Source organism: Chiloscyllium punctatum, chromosome 49 (assembly GCF_047496795.1).
Source record: "Chiloscyllium punctatum isolate Juve2018m chromosome 49, sChiPun1.3, whole genome shotgun sequence".
NCBI classification, from domain to species: Eukaryota; Metazoa; Chordata; class Chondrichthyes; order Orectolobiformes; family Hemiscylliidae; genus Chiloscyllium; species Chiloscyllium punctatum.
This window is the reverse complement of record NC_092787.1, coordinates 8,410,599-8,431,343: the sequence shown is the minus strand read 5'-3', so window position 1 is coordinate 8,431,343 and position 20,745 is coordinate 8,410,599. Positions and strand designations below refer to the sequence as shown.

Below are 20,745 nucleotides of genomic sequence, written 5' to 3'. Positions count from 1 at the left end.
CCTTCCACGCCCCCTCTCAGTATAGCACAAAAAATGAAAATGCACTGTGCATAAATATAACATCCTTGGAGGATTGAAGCTATTTCAAAAGCCTGATTTCATATTGAATTGAAGCAGCCTGCAGTCTCAGCTGCTCTGCATTTATACGAAATCTTTTTTTTCAAAATGGCATCTATAGCTATCTCTCTCCAATCCCAGACTGTGATTAGATTAGATTCGCTACAGTGTGGAAACAGGCCCTTCAGCCCAACCATTCCACACTGACCCTCCAATGAGTAACCTACCCATACCTAACACTGTGGGCAATTTAGCATGACCAATTCAGCTGACCTGCACATCTTTGGATTGTGGGAGGAAACCAGAGCAAACCCACATAGACACAGGGAGAATGTGCAAACTCCACAGTTGCCTGACGCAGGAATTGAACCTGGGTCCCTGGTTACTGTGAGGCAGCAGTGCTAACCACTGAGCCACCATGACACCAGCCAAAGGGGGCCTGACGCTGTCTATCTTTAATGCTATGCTAGACTCCATCAGTTGAATACAGGGAGAGCATGTCTGTATCTCTCTGTACTGCCCCATACCTAAATTGATTCCATTTAGGTGGTAATCTGCCTTCCTGTTCTTGTCACCAAAGTGGATAACCATACATTTATCCACATTAAACTGCATCTGCCATGCATCTGACCACTCACCTAACTTGTTCAGGTCACTCTGTAATCTCCTAACATCCTCATCACATTTCACCCTGCCACCCAGTTTAGTATCATCAGCAAATTTGCTAATGTTATTACTAATACCATCTTCTATATCATTAACATATATTGTAAAAAGCTGCGGTCCCAGTACTGATCCCTGCGGTATCCCACTGGTCACTGCCTGCCATTCCAAAATGGAGCAGTTTATCACTACTCTTTGTTTCCTGTTAGCCAACCAACTTTCAATCCAAGTTAGAACTTTGCCCCCAATACCATGCGCCCTAACTTCGCTCACTAACCTCCTATGTGGGACTTTATCAAAGGCTTTCTGACAGTCCAGGTACACTACTGGATCTCCCTCGTCCATCTTCAGAGTAACATCCTCAAAAAATTCCAGAAGATTAGTCAAGCATGATTTCCCCTTAATACATCCATGCTGACTCTGACCTATCCTGTTACTACTATCCAGATGTGTCGTAATTTCATCCTTTATAATAGACTCCAGCATCTTTCTCACCACTGAGGTCAGATCTATAATTTCCTGCTTTCTCTCTCCCACCTTTCTTAAAAAGTGGTACAACATTAGCCACCCTCCAATTCGCAGGAACTGATCCCGAATCTATCGAACTCTGGAAAATAATCACAAACGCATCCATGATTTCTCGAGCCACCTCCTTCAGTACCCTGGGATGTAGACCATCAGGCCCCGGGGACTTATCAACCTTCAGACCTAACAGTCTCTCCAACATCAATTCCTGGCAAATATAAATTCCCTTAAGTTCAGGTCCTTCAGCCACTGTTACCTCGGGGGGGTTGTTTGTGTCTTCCCCAGTGAACACAGATCTGAAGTACCAATTCAATTCTTCTGCCATTTCTTTGTTCCCCGTAATATATTCCCCTGTTTTTGTCTTCAAGGGCCCAATTTTAGTCTTAACCATTTTTTTGCCTTTCACATACCTGAGAAAACTTTTACTATGCTCCTTTATATTATTGGCCAGTTTACCTTCGTACCTCATTTTTTCTCTGCGTATTTCCTTCTTAGTAATCCTCTGTTGTTCTTTAAAAGCCTCCCAGTCCTCTGTTTTCCCACTTATCTTTGCTATGTTATACTTTTTCTCTTTTAACTTTATATGTTTCTTAACTTCCCTCGTCAGCCACGTCCACCTATGCCTCCTCCTAGGATCTTTCTTCCTTTTTGGAATGAACTGATCCTGCAACTTCTGCATTATACACAGAAATATCCACCATTGTTCCTCCACTGTCATCCCTGCTAAGGTATTGCACCATTGAACTTTGGCCAGCTCCTCCCTCATAGCTCCATAGTCCCCTTTATTCAACAGAAATATTGCCACTTCCGATTGTACCCTCTCCCTCTCAAATTGCAGATTGAAGCTTATTGTATTATGGTCACTACTTCCCAATGGCTCCTTCACTTCGAGGTCCCTGACCAATTCTGGTTTGTTGCACAATACCAGATCCAGAATTGCCTTCTCCCTGGGTTGGCTCCAACACCAACTGTTCTAAGAATCCATCTCGGAGGCACTCCACAGAGTCTCTTTCTTGAGATCCAATGCCATCCTGATTCTCCCAGTCTACCTGCATGTTGAAATCCCCCATAATAACTGTAGTAACATCTTTGCGACAGACCAATTTCAGCTCCTGATTTAACTTACATCCAACATCCAGACTACTGTTTGGGGGCCTGTAGATAACTCCCAAAAGGATCTTTTTACCCTTAGTATTTCTCATCTCTATCCACACTAACTCTACATCCCCTGATTCTAGGTCCCCCCACCTGGAGTACTGTGTGCAGTTCCGGTCTCCAAATTTGAGGAAAGACATTCTGGCTATTGAGGGAGTGCAGTGTAGGTTCACGAGGTCAATTCCTGGAATGGCGGGATTACCTTACACTGAAAGGCTGGAGTGACTGGGCTTGTATACCCTTGAGTTTAGAAGGCTGAGAGGGGATCTGATTGAGACATATAAGATTATTAAAGGATTGGACACTCTGGAGGCAGGAAACATGTTTCCGCTGATGGGTGAGTGCCAAACCAGAGGACACAGCTTAAAAACACAGGGTAAACCATTTAGGTCAGAGATGAGGAGAAACCTCTTCACCCAGAGAGTGGTGGCTGTGTGGAATGCTCAGGCCCAGTCTCTGGATTCATTTAAGAAAGAGTTGGATAGAGCTCTCAAGGACTGTGGAATCAAGGGTTATGGAGACAGCGGCAGGAACAGGATACTGATTAAGGATGAGCAGCCATGATCATATTGAATGGTGGCGCAGGCTCGAAGGGCAGAATGGCCTACTCCTGCACCTATTGTCTATTGTATCAGGGGAATGATATATCTGTGATCATATAATTAACAGTGGTCTTTTTTCTGCTCCTCTGGATTTGTCACTCTCTTCTAGTTTCATAATTCTTAACATTTTAGAGCCTCCTGTATCAGTGAAAGCTCTCAAATTTCTAATGAGGAGCAGCCGTGAGAAAGCCCTGCCCAGCAGAATCCGCATTCCAGTGACACATTAAGAGAATACTCTCTAAACATTACAATGTCCTAGATAGAATTTGTCTTTACATACTTCACACCAGCCACAAAGTGCCTTCTTCAGAGCACAGTTCCAAATATCCTAAAGTTTTGCAGAGGATGCTGTGTATCAGTGAAGCACATCATGGATGAGGTTCATCCTGAAATGTGTTCTGGTTGTAATCAGGATGGCTTTGCTTCTTCAAATATAATGCACTGAGGTCAGTAGAGTAACTGAGAAGACATGTTTGCTAATCAACTACTCACATCTTTTTCAAAACCAGTAACCCTCCTCCGTGTAGCTCTGGACTGTGTCCATTCAGAGCTATATTAAGGCATTTCAGTACCTTTCTTGTTGGAACTGATGTCCAAGCCTATGTATCTGAGATAACCTCTCCAGGTGACAATACATGAAGTATAATTCAATAGTATTTTCTGATCTAAAACTATTTAAGACTAATTTATATTAAAGTTTTCTGTATGTGAGGAGTCAAGAGTGTGGTGCTGGAAAAGCACAGCAGGTCAGGCAACATCGAGGAGCAGGAGAATCAATGTTTTGGGCATAAGCCCTTCATCAGGAATCATCAGGAACTTCTGCATGTGTACTGAGTAACAGGTTATCTGAGTAACAGTTTATCTGTAACTGATTTGTACAGTATATAAATTTAAATGCTAAGTGTGTGCGCATAATGAAAATTATTCAGGTGAACTAATTCAGGCTGCTTTGAGCATAAATACAGTTATATGTGCCTTATTCTCCTAGAGTAGATTTTTTTACTTTTACATACTGCAAACATATTTCTCGTTGTCCAGTAAAAGGAAATGTTCTTCTGGATACAGTGTCATCTTGTGCTTCCCTAACTCATGTTAAAAAGATGTCCTCTTACTGATTCCAAAAACCCCAGGGAACTGAGCTCTGAAAGTGCCATTAAGCATAATCCCCAGATAAACATTGGGATTGCCACCGGAGGAATTTTTAGGGCTGGGATATGCAAAATTGGACACAGGTATTAATAATGTGGGCTCCAACATTATCTGTACAAAGTTCAGCCAGGCCAAGTTGCAGCTTCTGACAGTTTGTTTCGTATTAGAAGTGAGTGCTAACAGCCTATTTGCCTATGAAGTCACTTTAGTTGATTTTGTCCTTGTTCACATTTGACATTTAAGCACCTTCCAACTGTAGTTCCTGTAGTCAACAGAAGCATTATCAACTTTGCCTACCTTGAGGTACATCAAGGCCACTGTAACAACTTGTCATCATTGGCTAGGAAACCAGGGACTGAACCTTTGATTTTTATGGCTCAGATGATTCAGTCCCGAGTTGAAAATCATCTTTACCTAATCAATCTTTGGGAGAGCTGGTTCAGTACTGGATGTTGATTAATGTTCTTTCAGCTCATCATGCATTGTGCTTGGTTAAAGTTAATAGATCAGGCAGGTTCAGATTGAGATCCAGATCTTTTCAGCTTCAAAGCAATAATTGTTCAAAACAGCAAAGAAAGAATATTATATGCTTTTAGTATTTTTAGGATTAACATATGAATACATTTATGTAACTCATGTACAACATGAATTTCATGTTAATTTAATGTCAATGATTCTTTCTCAAGTCCACCATTATTGAGTACTGCATAAAATAATTCATTTCTATTGATCATTAACTTCAATACTAATGACTAATAATTTACAAAGTATAGCATTTGCTTCATTGTATATTCAATAGAAAATGCCAATGAACAACTTCTGAAGACCTTTATTATAGCCAGTGATCTTCACTATTTATATTGATATCAATGAGCCATTTACTGGCACACCTTCTAAGGGGTTCTCAATTTCATTATTTAATTATTTTGGTTAATCTATTAACATGGTTTATCATTAAACAACCTCCAATTACACATTCTAATCGCTGTTTTATTAGGAATCCATCAGCAAACAATAAAACTTGAAGCAGCCGCCAGCTCAACATTTTGTTGCAAATCACATATAAAGAAATCTAAAGACAGAAAGAAGCAAAATAAGAAGGTTCAGAAGCTTTGCCAAAAAAAGTTGAAAGGTTGAAAAAAATTGCTTTATCTTGGCTTTAAAGGAAAACAATATTTTTCTCTTTTTGATACTAATTTTCCTTCATCCTTATTCAGAGATTAGTTGATGAATTTTGTAATAAATATTTGCATGTCAAACAACTTGGGGTAAGGTTTTGTTGACTCGTGAACTTGTGAATCTTTGAAAATTCAGACTGGTACACTCCTAATATCATGTGTTTGAAGTAGTGGCTATCTTAACTCTTTCTGCCCAGGTTGAGTTGATGAGTATTCTTTTTGCTTTCTTAACTAGCTGTCCGTGCAGACAGAATGAGAGGAGGAAGAAACAAATTTGGGCCAATGTACAAGCGTGACCGAGCTTTAAAACAGCAAAAGAAAGCCTTGATACGAGCAAATGGCTTTAAGCTAGAGACTGTGCCTCAAACAGTGTCATCTGGGCAAACTGACTATTCACTCCCAACTGCCATACATAATATACATTCTTTATCCAAAGGCATGCCGCCAAACCCAACTGCTTTACCAGCCACAGATTATGACAGAAACCTTTATGGAGCGCCACCAGTCGGCATGTCCGTGCCAAACCATGGAGTACTGCCAAACTATCAGTACACATCGTTTCATAACCGAACAATCAAGTCTGAGTACCCAGACCACTACGCAAGTTCACCAGAATCTCTGGTTGGTTACCCCTATCCAGACACCTATCAATCCAATTCTCCTCCTTCAGTCCCACAGCTGATTCTAGAGCTCTTACGGTGTGAACCTGATGAACTTCAAGTCCAAACTAAGATTTTGACGTATCTACAACAGGAACAGGCCAATAGGGGAAAACATGAAAAACTTAGCACCTTTGGTCTCATGTGCAAAATGGCTGACCAGACCCTCTTTTCCATAGTTGAATGGGCACGCAGTTGTATATTCTTCAGAGAACTTAAGGTAAGACAATCTTCAACTTGAATTAATAAATCTTGCTGAGGAAAGTGAATCATATCATTCAATATCTGACAAATTGTACTGAGTGCTATTTTCAACATTTATTTTACCAACTAACATTGCACAACTAGTTGCAGTGGGGAGAACGGAATCACTCATGATTCTATGACTATGAACCTTAATTGTCCCATACTTTCTTCTCTGTGTTGATTGAAATCAAATTGTGCTGTCAGCTTTCCTGTCACAGAAACAAAAGGTTTACTTTCTGCATGGTGTCATTTCACCTTTACTTCCAAACACTTGACCTTGTTTAGATTCTCTGCAACTAAAAGATTTCAATGCTTCATTTGATGCAATATCATGATCAGTTTTAAATGTTATCCTTTTTTATTTTATTTATTTTAGGATTTGATTTTAAATTATTATTAGTATTTCCGTATTGTTACATTCAGCGTTTTGGAAAAATGAATAATTTTAAGATATCTTGAGAAGCCAGTGTAAAATATTGGAAGAGATAGACATTGAAACCAAAATACATTTTAACCTCAATATTTAAAATACCTTATATTCAGATAAATCCTTTGTATTCTTGCAAAGTAGAGAGAAAAATTAAAATGTTTTATTTTTCCTGGTACCTGTTATTGATTGAAGAGATTTTCTTTGTTTGAAATTAGAGAGTGGAATCTTTACCTTCATTTAATACATTCAGCAGGTCACGAATGATTCCATTCCTGATGACTTCTTTTATCTTTTAGATTACTATTTTAAAAAAAGGTTTACTTCTTGTAAATTCTGAAGTGCGTAGCCAAGCTGTCCGAGAAGATATTAGCTGATATTTCTTTACACAAGTGAAAAATCAGAATTAGAGATTATCACTGTGCCAATATCACAAAAGATACGAACTGATATCTCAGAACAAATATGTGGCATTGCCAAAAAGGTAGTATAATTACTTCAATTAGTTCCAGTAATAAGACATCTGTACCCCAAGTATTTGAACATCTAAATTCAAATTTACATACATTTCAAAAATTAGTAAAATGATAATTGGGATAATTTCTTAGAAACCAAACAGCATGTTTTTATTCAAAGATAAAGTTATAGTTGTTCTACAGTTTTAGTTTGCTCTGAGTCTATCCCCAGACTTACTTAATTGATTACAGTGAGCATCATTGGTAAATTGACTCACATAATCAAATATGAAACATGGGTTATGCTGTTGAATTATTTTCCAGAGGATTGAACTAATAATCCAGAGTGAAATCTCCTCATGATGCAATTTGAATTTAGATGTAAAAGTATAGATTGTTTCGTCAGTAAAAATGATTAAATGGACTTGATGAACAAATAGCATCCTGCTGTGCAGTAGTTTTAAAAATGTTTTTCTATGATGTTGTCAGATTGTCTTATTAACACAAGTGGTGCACTAATATTCTTTAAGGAATGAAGCCTGTCATTTTCACCTGCTAATTCTAGTTCCTTACCAAAGTGGTTGACTCATAAATGAATAGCAAAAGAGCCAAAGGGACCATGAGAAACAGCTTTTGTACAAAGCAACCATTGGATCTCCAATGTATTGCTTGTGAGTGCGGGGGAGGCAAATTTAATGATGATTTTCAAAAGGAAACTGGATAATTATACAAAGAAAAATAAATACAAAGCTACAGGGAAGCCATGGAGAAGTGGCCTGAGTCACTCTTGCAGAAAGCAGATGAGCTGATGGCCTGTCGTGCAACTCTTCTATGATTCCATTAATGATATATGATATAGTTAATGGTGTCGTTTATTTACAGTGACATATCAAACCATCAACACTAACAATAAACATTTGTAAAAGGTACTTCACAGATCATTATTAAACCAAATTTGACACTACCATGTGAAGACCTATTAAAACATTGACCCAAACCTCCATCAAAAAGCTAAGTCTGCAAGAGGTGACTGTGGTGGAGATAGTTGAGTCAAGAGTGTGATGCTGGGAAAGCACAGCAGGTCAGACAGCATCCGAGGAGCAGGAGAATCAACGTTTCGGACATAAGCACTTCGTCAGGAATGAGGCTAGTAAGCCGAGGCTGTGAGGTAAATGGGAGAGGTGGTGGGGTGGGTAGCTGAGAAAGTGATAGGTGGATGAAGGTGATAGGTCAGAGGGGGGAGTGATGGACAGGTCTGGAGGCCGGTGTCGAGTTTTAGGCTTGGGACTGGGATAATGTGGGGGGAGGGGAAATGAGGAAGCTGTTGAAATCCACATTTATTCTGTGTGGTTGCAGGGTCCCAAGGCAGAATATGAGACGTTCTTCCTGTAGCTGTCGGGTGGTAATGGTTTGGTGGTGGAGGAGGCCCAGGACCTGCATTTCCTTGACAGAGTGGGACAGTGGAAGAGTTCCAGGACCTTCCGGGTCAAAATCCTGGAGCTCTCTTCCTAACTGTGGGTGTACACCTCATGGACTGCAGAGTTCAAAGTGTCAGCTCATCACTTCTTTCTCCAATGCAATTAGGATGGGCAAAATATGCTTGTCAAACCATCAGCACCTACGTACAAATGAGCAAATAATCTGTTTTAAAATAAAAACTGCCTTCATTAAATAACTAGGGAAGGGCAATAAATGTATGTCTTACAGCAATTCCACATGCCAAGAATAAATGTTTTACAGTGAAATGAATCTTACTAATTCAGCAGATAAAATAAGTTGTTCTAAGATTACTTGATGACTTAAATTGATTGAAGTAAGACTAAGCCAAACATTTTAAATCCCATAATCTATTTGTCCAAAGCTGATTAAAATCCCTGTCACTTTCCCTATTGTCAAGACATGTGACCTCATTTATATTAAATGTAAATTTTAATGACAACAGGTGAAACAAATAGGCTTCCAGCCCTTTTCTAATTTCCAAGTGATGACTTCCTTCCTCTGCCCAGCTTTAATAACAGCCTTTTGGTCAAAGTCTCAGCCAACATTGCTCACAACTTCCCCTAAGCATGATCTAACAATCATGATCTAGCACTCCATAGCTAATTTATGAATGGTGCTATGATCATTCTGAAACCTCTCCAATGGTCACACCATGATTTTCTGGTACCTGACACTCCAGGTTTGTCTTTACTGATGCTGCAAATGTCACCAGCCATACCTTCTAAATCTTCATCACTGGCTACATTAAACATTCCAGCACTCGGGCTTCTAGCCTTCTCAAACTGATAATGCAAACTATTTCACAGCAAATGCCCCCAAAATGGCTGGAAACATATATAGCTGGCATCCCTGATCTCACCATTGGGCTTATGCGAAAGGTTCTCGACATTGTGCAGATAATGCAGTTAACAAACATTCCTGTGTGTTTGTCTTGTTTGAATCTGTCAGTGTTATCTCAGCAAGGGCATAAAAGGGAATCCAATAACATTTTAGATTTCTTTAGAAAAATGAACCCAAGTTGTATTTAGTCTTCCTTATTCCTTGATTTCTGGCAATACTCCTCAAGGTAACAATTGTTTTAGGTAAATATATTTAACAGCTGATGGCTGGAATTTAATTTATTGCTGGAGAAAATCATGGAGATTTTTACCAACTCTGAAGTGGAGACAACAAAGCTGAAGAACAACCAAAGTGACAAAATAATCTTACCTATCTCCTTTTGGATAATGATTTAAAATACATCACTTGTCAAAGGATAGACATCGATGCAATAACTAGTAGTGTACAGCATAGTGTCAAGTGGAAAACGTAATTGAAAGATGTCATATTGAGAAATTATAGTTGAGAAAACTCTATCTGCAGTCTCTGAGAAAAAATCAATACTGTCATATAAGGGCCACATTAGCACCGGCCAGAGCAGGCAAGGTCACCTCCATGTTTGTCAGATTCAGTGTGCAGTTCAAGTTGTTGCCATCCTTCATCAAACCTCTTGATAAAGAACTATAGCTGGAAATTTAATCTTGGCAGCTGTGGAAATTCGCTTTAAAATAAATAACTTCAATGTAAACAATGGTGACAGGAAGTAATATTTTCACAATGGACTTTTGCAGAGATGCCCCTGTTTAAAAAGCGATATGATTGTACAAAGTTAATTTTGGTAACTAGGTAAGTGAGATAATCTAAACAATTGAGAAACTCTGCTCTATACTCCATTTCCCTTATTCTACTTGACTGTTGTACTGTGATAACTGTATTTCTATGCTTCTGTTTCCTGTATTAAAAAGAGTACATACTCTTTTAGGGGAATCTCAACTAAAATAAAATACTTAAGTGCATCCTGTGCCGTGAAAATGATAGCTCAGCATCTCATTTTTCCAGTAAGTTGTGAAGTCTAAAGTGGTCAGTTGTTACCATGTGCACACAAGTATATCAAACACCATAAACATGCTAATTGTGGGTATAAGGAACAGGACATTGTGTGACTTCGAGGTAATGGTATTGCCACATAAATTATCCTCTCATGTTTGTCAGCAGAGTTGCAGGACCAGGACATGCATTCAATATGAGTTTTAATGTTACAAAATCTATTTGTATGCTGTTAATTATTGTTTATTTTTGGTGCATGAATGATGTTGGCAAAGGCTGCATCCCTAGTTTTAGATTACCTACAGTCTGGAAACAGGCCCTTCGGCCCAACAAGTCCACACTGACCCTTCAAAGAGTAACCCATCCAGACCCATTTCCCTCTGACTAAAGCACCTAACACTACGGGCAATTTAGCATGGCCAATTCACCTAAACCTGCATATCTTTGGACTGTGGGAGGAAACCGGAGCACCCAGAGGAAACCCACACAGATGTGGAGAGAATGTGCAAACTCCACACAGACAGTCACCCAAAGTCAGAATTGAACCTGGGACCCTGGTGCTGTAAGGCAGCAGTGCTAACCACTATGCCACCGTGCTGTTCTTGAGGAGATGATAGTATATCGCCTTCTTGAGCTGTAGCTTTCTGGTATGTTCTCACAATGATGTCAGGTAGGAAATCCCAGGAACTTAATGCATCCACAGTGAGGAAATAGAAACATTTCTTGGGGTCGAGATGAGTTGAAAGATATGTTAAAGGTATTTGTAACTCAATAATAATTGCTATTTTTGTTTTATGAGGAGATAGATAATTCCCCACCACAAATACCTATGAAGTGGACAGCATCTTGCTGATGTGGAAACTAGCGACACTGTTATGACATTGAACCCCTTACGGACAGGACATCCTGCCCTAGAAATCACCAATACTGGACTGCAACAGTCCCCATGCAGAAGTGAAGGTGATTCTAGTCATCAGATAAGTATGTGGATTTGGATGAGCATGGCTGGGAGGTTGTAGGGTAGTTGGATTAGAGACAATGGGGAAAGGGACGTACATACAAACAAATGAATGGGAACAGGAGAAGGCTCATTCTCTGAGAACATGGATGTGTGGTAATAACCTTATTCCACATTCCCATCTACCCCTAATAAGCACTGACTCCATTATCAATCAAAAACCTATTTGGCCTTAGAAATATTCAATGACCCCCATCTCTATCAGTCTTTGGGGAAGAAAGTTTCAAAGACTCTCAACACTCTGGGAGAAAACGTTTCTCCTTCTCTCCATCTTAAATGGGAGACTCTTTTTTGGGAACCTGTGTCACATGATTCTAAGTCACTCACACAAGGGAATTTCATTTTCTACCTTGTTAAGTCTCTACAGCATCTTATGTGTCTCAATAAGATCACCTTTTATTATAGATTCAATGTGTATAAGTCTAGTGTATCCAATCTTTCCTCATAAGATACCATCTGGTGGGAGAGGGATATCTTTGATGGGCATGTGGGTCATCTCCAAAGGAGATATACCACCCTCACTCTCATTTGCTGCCCTCAGCTGCCTGCCTCAACTCTGTTTTTCCCATAGAGAGAAAAAGTCTGATGGAGGTAGCACATTGCCCTTAAGAGTACTTAATAGTCCACTAGAGAACCTCACTCACCAAAGAGCAGGCAGCTTGTCTGATGTATTTCCTACTCTGACTCCCACAAAATATGAGGGAAAGGTCAAGAGTAAGTGAGTACCAACAATCTCTATAAAATTAACTCCTTAGCTTCAGCTGCATTTGACTTACTTTGTGGAGTCTGAAGTTAAATTCTGATGTAGAAAGAGTGTTTTTATATTTAGTGTAAGATTTGCTGATGCCGAGGCTTGGATTATCAGAAATTCAAGCAATCAACATCTCCGTCTCAAAACCAGAAATAATAACTGTACCTAGTCGAATGAATGTTTTGTACAAATAGAAATTTTGTAAATAATGAATACAGGTATCCCTGTATTTTCAAACATTTGCTTTTTGCAATTTTGCTTTTAAGAAAGACCTACATTAGCATCTGTTTTGTGAATCCGAAGAGGATTTTGCTTTTCCATAAAATGGAGATACTTGTCCCCATCCAAATCATGCACCTTTGCTTTGTGCCATTTTTGGCTTGCGAAAGATTTCTTGGGAACGCTCTACTTTCAGATAGTGGAGACTACCTGTAAATGGAAAATAATAAAAGTAAATAATAAATAAATTCTTGCTTTGGAGAAATATACATTCCCATAGTTTCCTTTTAGAATTTATAATGTATCACTTATGAGCTTAATAATCATGAATTACTCATGTGTTTGGTGAATTTGTGCAGTGTATCCTGTAGACACACTGCTGTCACTAAGTGTTGGTGGTGAAGGGATTGGATGCTTGTGATGTGGTGCCAATCAAGCAAGCTGCTTTGCCCTGGATGGTGTCAGGCTTCTTGTGTATTGTTGGAGCTGCACCCACCCAGGCAAATGGGGAGTATTTCATCACAGTCTTGACTTGTGCCTTGGAGATGATGAACAGGCTTTAGGGAGCCAGGAGGTGAGTTACTCGCAATATTCCTCGCCTCTGACCTGCTGTTGTAGCCACTGAATTTATGTGGTGAGTCCAGTTGAATTTCTAGTTAATGGTCAATCTACAAAATTTTTTTTTGGTTAGATTATCTACAGTGTAGAAATAGGCCCTTTGGCCCAACAAGTCCACACCGACCCTCCAAAGAGTAACCCACCCAGACCCTTCCTTTGCATTTATCCCTGACTGATGCTAACACCTAACACTATGGGCAATTTAGCATGGCCAATTCATCTAACCTGCACATCTTTGGATTGTGGGAGGAAGCCCCCCCGCCGTCCCACACACAGGGAAAACGTGCAAACTCCACAGTCACCCGAGGCTGGAATCAAGCCCGGGTCCCTGGCACTGTGAGGCAGCAGTGCTAACCACTGAGCCACCGTGCCACCCTGCACTGCAAGAATTCACCAAAGATCTTTAGACAACAGCTTCCAAATTGATGACCACTTCTAGAAGGTCAAGGACCGCAGAAAAATGGGACCACCACCACCTGTAAGTTCCCATCTGAGTCACTCGTCATCCTGACTTGGAAATATATTGCTGTTCCTTCACTGTCGTGGGGTCCAACTGCTGGAATTCCCTCTCTAATGGCATTGTAAGTCATCCTACAGCACATGGACTGCAATGGTTCAAGAAGGCAGCTCAGCACCACCTTCTCAAGGGACGACTAGGAATAATAAGTGCTGGCCTTGCCAATGACATCCATATTGATGAAATGAATTTTTAAAAAATGTTTTGCTTAATATTTTTCAATGTAATTTCCACTTCCAGTTTTACTGAATTCTTTACTTAGAATCAGAAATTGAATTTGTAGAGAAATTCAATCTAAGGCACGACCTCATTCTGTCACTATTGTTACCCTTAGTCCAAAGAATTCCAGGAAATGATAGTTATATCAGGTGATGTCATACCTCCCAAATTGCTTTACTAGAAACATGCCCAATAGGATACTGGCTACATTGGGACTTTTTTTTTGCAAACTAGTTTACACCACACATTGTAGGGCAATGCAGAGCTTTTGTTTTACTGAATAAAGCATTCAATATTGTAAAATTGAAATAGAAACCATTCCTCATTTAACAGTTCTGCTACATTAACTACAATACTGAAATGTGTCAGTTAAACTAGTATAGTGATTAAAGTAAAACATTTTAAGACTGACCAAAATTGCAATGTAACATTCTATCATGATGTGATTCTATATCAAAACTATACACAAAGCTGCATGGTGGTTGGCTTTCACACTACATTGTGTTGTGAAAACATACCAACGAGAGACAGTTGTAGGTTTGTTCATGTGAAACCGCATTTGATAAATTCATGATTATTGACATGGAGAAGGTACTGATCTAGGCCAGTCAGAAAAATCAACGGCCAAGGTAAATGGGGTTCTCTTCTATGTCTCTTGCGGTTGGCTGCAACACATTGTCGACCAAGTGTGGCACATTAAATTGAGGGCATTAAAACTGAAGGGCGGCGTGGTGGCTCAGTGGTTATCATAGTGTTAGGTGCATTAGTCAGGGGTAAATATAGGGTAGGGGAATGGGTCTGGGTGGGTTACTCTTCGGAGAGTCAGTGTGGACTTGTTGGGCCAAAGGGCCTGTTTCTATACTGTTAGGGAGTCTAATCAAAAACTGAAGATGTGCATGAAGCACGTATAATTTATTAGACTATACCTGCATGGATGGATTATTCTTCCATTGTATAAAGAATTTTGCATTGAAATAAATGAAGAGTAAGGGTAAACATCACTAAAGCTTCAATCTTTAATTTGTCCAAAAAAAGGTCATGAGTTAAAACATGGAAATGAAAATGGCATTCTGGAGCAAACTTGAATTATGTCAAATATTGATGTGAACAGAGGACCTTTGCATTGCATGTGGTGCAAATCATAGTAAATTATGTATAATCACACCCTGCAGCAAATGTGATGCAAATTTTTTACCATTACTTCTTGATGTTGTCACAGATGGAAACATGTTTAATGTGTACTGTATCATGGTGAATTTCTGCAATGTTCCCTGTAGATAGTACAAAGTGCTGCTACGATGTGTCTGTGCTGGGGTAAGTAAATGTTTGAGGATGTGTTTCCAGTCAAGCATACTGCTTTGTCCTGGACTGAGAATTTTTGGAGCTGCAGCATCTAGGTAAGTAGAGAGTATTCCGTCACATGCCTGACTTTGTGTGTTATAGATGGTAGATAGGCCTCAGAGAGTCAGGAGGTGAGTTACTCACTGCAAAATACCTTGCCTCTGATCTGCTCTTGTAGCCACAGTATGTGGCTAGTTCAGTTCAGTATTTAGTCAATGGTAACTCCCAGGATGTTATGGCCAATGTTATATTTCAGGTTAATAAGGGCTGGAGATCTGAAGCAAAGTAGATGCTTTTAGTTCTGACGAAGGATCACAGGACTCAAAACATTAACTCTATCTTCCCTCTACATATGCTGTTAGACCCACTGAGTTTTTCAAGTATTTTCTGTTTTGTTTTGTTACGTTGTAGTTTGTTTAGCTACATACTGACACTAAAATACTTGAGGCTTTGTTGGTCACTTTGTGCTGACCAGAGTTAGCTTTATGTATGTTCTGGTTGTTTATTCTTATATGCATAGTGAGCTGTGAGGGTATTTACTGGCTCAGTTTGAATTGTGCATACGCAGCTTGGCATGAATGCTTGCCATTTACAATCTGTTATATTGCAAGCTGTTAAAAAGTCACAGCTGTAACAGGGTATGTGGCAGGTATCCTTGCTAAGTACTGGCTTCATACAATTGTTTCCTTTGAAGTCACATTTTATCAGTAAGTGCAATTGACCAAAAAAGAAGTCTTGTAAAACATAATACAGTAAACACATTTTGTTTTGCTTATGACTGAAGTTGGAATAACTAGATGAAATGTTGCTGAACTTTAGAGTTAAATATCAATATGATGTTCAAGGTAGTGTGAAACATTCCCAATGTCAGATTTCAAAAGCAAGACTTTCGCACATCATTGTCATAATATACTTGAGATTAATTAATGAGCAGTATAGATAGTGTGCAAGATTTTAACTCACTTGAGTCTTATCTACTAAAATTACCTAAAGTTGGGTCAAGAGCTATTGGGGAAATATTTCTTCTACATATGGATAATGTTCCTGATTAAGTTATAATATTTGTTAAAAATTGAAATGTAGTAGTTTTAATCATTAAAGTTAATATGGCTCACCCTTTACAATATTTTCTTACAATCTCATTTACATTAAGAATATAAAATGGCTTCTTGAGAGAATGCCATCAGTTGTTAAAGTAATCTGCATCCAGTCTTATTTGTGCTGCACACTTATTTTTGTTGGAGACAGTGTAAACTTAATAATGATGAAATTTTTGCATAAATTAATATCTGGAAATTAACCTTAAGTCCTTGGGGATTGTGTTCAATTTGCATCACTCTGACCTGAATCGAACACGATCTGCATCACTGGAAGCTTCAGGCAGTGCTGAGGAGGTGGGGAGGTTGCAGAAAGATTTAGACAGTTTAGGAGAGTGGTCCAGGAAATAGCTGATGAAATTCAATGTGAGCAAATGTGAAGTCTTGCACTTCGGAAAAAAGAATACAGGCCTAGACTATTTTCTAAACAGTGAGAAAATTCATAAAGCCGAAGTACAAAGGGATCTGGGAGTGCTAGTCCAGGATTCTCTAAAGGTTAACTTGCAGGTTGAGTCGGTGATTAAGAAAGTGAATGTAATGTTGTCATTTACCTCAAGAGGGTTGGAATATAAAAGCAGTGATGTGCTTCTGAGACTTTATAAAGCTCTAGTAAGGCCCCATTTGGAGTACTGTGTCCAATTTTGGGCCCCACATCTCAGGAAGGGCATACTGGCACTGGAGCGTGTCCAGCGGAGATTTACATGGATGATCCCTGGAATGGTCGGCCTAACATACGATTAACTGCTGAGGATCTTGGGATTGTATTAATTAGAGTTTAGAAGGTTTAGGGGAGATCTAATAGAAACTTACAAGATAATGCATGGCTTAGAAAGGGTTGACGCTGGGAATTTATTTTTGTCAGGCAGGGATACTAGGACCCGTAGGCACAACCTTAGAATTGGATGGGGTCAATTTAAAACGGAAATGAGGAGACATTTCTTCAGCCAGAGAGTGGTGGGCCTGTGGAATTCATTGCCATGGAGTGCAGTGGAGGCTGGGACGTTAAATGTCTTCAAGGTAGAGATTGATAAATTCTTGATCTCACAAAGAATTAAGGGCTACAGGGCAAGTGAGGGTAAGTGGAGTTGAAATGCCCATCAGCCATGATTGAATGGCAGAATGGGCTAGATGGGCCGAATGGCCTTACTTCCACTCCTATGTCTTATGGTCTAAGCTTGTAGACAGTTCTTCTGAGACCAGTACAGTGTGATTAGCATCATCATCTGAAGGATAACGTTCTTATAATCAACAATTGGAACATTTTAAATGCTTGCATTGAAGGTTTAAGCAGCAAACTGTCATTTTTATTTTAGCTTTAGAACATTTCTGTCTTTTTCCTGTTTGTGAAAATTCAAGCTGGTACTAAAATGTTCTCTGACCAATGGTTACCTTGTCAGATTGAGAGGATTTCTATTTACATGATTTAATATCTCTTAAAAGATGTGACTATATTTTCTGGCTGACAGTGGCAGTAAGTCCCCATTTAAAATGTATTGTTTCCAGTCAATTTTTCATAGTTTCTTTCTCAACCCTGTGACCTGTGTTTAAAGATGATCAATCCTGGTTTCATCCTCTATTGACAAGTGAGTAATCAAACCTTAGGATCACTTGAGAATGGTCCAGTTGAACAAATGACCACAAAAGGTAATTTTTTTTAAATGGGAACTGAACACAGTTTTATGAAGGGGAGAGCTCACAAGCAGACCTCACATTTATTGAGCCAAAGTTTATTATCTAGATTTTTAAAAAAGCTTGATACTTTCCACGCTACTTAAATATTTAAGTGTTTAATAGATATATACATGCTGTACTTTCCAATCTTTATTCCATATATAAAGGTGAATGTTGTTATCCTCATGAATGAAGTGTTAGATTATGATTAAAAAACGTTGGTTCTTTCATTGTAGGCTATAGATCATTGAGCTTCAAAGAAAGGACTAAATGATATACTGAGCCCCATCTTGCTGTAAAAATAATGGCATGCTCACAACACACTGTTGTCAGCGCACAAATCGGTCAGCAACTCTGTGTTACAAATCCTCAGAATTTCCTTCTTGATTTATGTTACTGTTGTTTGCACAAACTACAATTTGACTTCAATCTTCTTGTTATTCTTACAAACTTGCTGGATTTCCATATAGATTGACTGTTAAGTTCATTGCAGAAAGTTAAATCTGGTACTCAAAAACATAAATACCTTTTTAATAATGAGACATTTCCAATCAATCTCTTCAGTCCTAAAATAGAACAATTTTAAATGTGGAGTCTCCTATGGGGTCATTTTAATCTAACTTCTTAGTGGAAAACCAATGGGATCACAATAGACTGCCCGTTTTGCATGCATTAGGTTTTACTCTCCAATGACTTTTATGAAAGTTAGCTGCGGCTAAAGTATAAATGGGTGGGGTGTTTAAAATGGTATCTGTTGTAATCTTGTCAACTTCTCTCAGGATGGGTAAGGTTAAAATCACTCCCTCTCCTCTTGTTTAAATCCTTTCATGGCCTTTTGTCCTCTTTATCTTGAAAGCATTACCCTGCCCTTCCCACCTGCAGCTATCACTTTGCTCCTCTAACCAGTTCCAGTCTTTTCAGCTTTGGCCTATGTTCCAGCTTCAGATTCCTTGCTGTCACTTCCCAGACTTCCTGCTGTAAATGCTTTCACCTCCTTTAAGATCTCTGAACAGTCAGCTTTATGACAAATGTTTAGGAATCTGTCCTAATCTCTCATTTGATTCAGTGGCCTTTCCGTGGAGCACCTGAATTCTCTGTTCCATGTAATTTATGAATCCAAGCTTGTTTAACATTTGTTCCCCCAATCTTACCACAGGACTCTGTGTCTTCAGATTCTTCCTTGATCATTGCACTTGTATAGACATTGACGAGGACCAGAATGAATTACAAGCTTGTCAAATTCCTTTTCCAATTGTACATGGTTCTTACTCTCCATTGGCTACTCTCGCTCTTGCTATTTGTCCCATGTATAGATTTCTTATGAGTCATCTATCTCTCCAGTCTACTTCAATATCTTACAGCTCTGTGGAACAGTTTAATCTAGTCAACCCAATCAAATGTTTTTAATAACAAAACTCTACAAAAGAAACATATAATTCCTGTTCAAGTTCTAAATTACATTCACTCATTAATCTGCTGATTGCTTCTTTTGTCCTTCTTCCTTACTGGAATCCAACTGGTCATGTCCAATGCAGTTTTATCCATTCCCACCTCTCAAAATGGCCTGGTACAGATAGGAAGTGAAATAAAGACTTGCATTTATATAACACATTTTATGACCTGAAGACATTGTAAAGAATTTTACAGGTAATGAGCTACTTTGGAGCATACTCACTAGTAATACAGCTGCCAGTTACCATAGCAACTAGTAATAAAGTAAAAGTCCAATTGTCAATGTTAGTGACATTGGATTTGGGCTGCAACTGAGCTATGGCTAACACCATAAAAATTAATTGAATCAAATCTTTAGTTCAGGTTGCAAGGGTCAATTACAATATTCAGGTATTGTTGGGCAAGGCATTTTCTATGTACAATGTAGGAGAAAGTGAGGACTGAAGATGCTGGACAGTCAGAGTCCAAAAGTGTGGCGCTGGAAAAGCACAGCAGGTCAGGCAGCATCCAAAGAGCAGGAAAGTCAACATTTTGGGCATAAGCTGTTCCTCAGGGATGTGGAGGGGGAAGGGAGCTGAGAGATAAATAAGAGTGTGGGGTTAAGGCTGGGTGGAAGGTAGCTGGGAAGGCGATAGGTGGGGGGAAATTGTGATAGGTCAGTGGGGAGGGTGAAGTGGATAGGTGGAAAGAAAGTTGGACAGGTAGGACAGGTCAAGAGGGTAGTGTCGGTGGGAGGGTTGGATCTGCGTTGAGGTCGGGGGGAGAGGAGGTTTGGAAAATAGTGAAGTCAATGTTGATGCCATGTGGTTGAAGGGTTTCAAGGCAGAAGATGAGACATTCTTCCTCTAGTTGTTGGGTGGCCTGGATTTGGCAGTGGAGGAGGCCCAGAACTTGCATGTGCTTGGCGGAGTGGGAAGAGGAGTTGAAGTGATTGGCCACAGGGCAGTGGGTTTGTTTGGTGCGTGTGTTCCAGAGATGTTCCCTGAAATGTTCTGCGAGTTGGCGTCCTGTCTCCTAAATGTAGAGGAGACCACATTGAGAGCAACGGACACATTGGATGAGGTGGCTGGATGTGCAGGAAAATCTCTGCCGGATATAAAAAGATCCTTTGGGGCCTTGGATAGAGATGAAGGGGCAGGGGTGAGTGCAGGTTTTACATCTCTTGTAGTGGAAAGGGAAGTGTTGGGAGTGGAGGGTGGATTAGTGGGGGGCGTGGATCAAACGAAGGAGTCACGGAGGGAATGGTCACTGCAGAATGCAGATAGGGGTGGGGAGGGAAATATATCTCTGGTGGGTGGGGTCTGATTGTAGGTGACAGAATTGGCAGAGGATAATGCACTGTATCCGGAAATGAGTGGGG

At 39.6% G+C, this 20,745-nt stretch overlaps 1 protein-coding gene across 1 annotated transcript in view; it reads left to right on the top strand.

The window, feature by feature from the left end:
* Positions 1-20,745, top strand: part of LOC140469594 (nuclear receptor subfamily 5 group A member 2-like) — a 100,456-nt gene that overhangs the window by 23,121 nt on the left and 56,590 nt on the right. Inside the window, exon 4 of the mRNA XM_072566266.1 lies at positions 5,565-6,208. Within this exon, the coding sequence (XP_072422367.1) occupies positions 5,565-6,208 (644 nt within the window). The remainder of the gene's footprint in view (positions 1-5,564; positions 6,209-20,745) is intronic.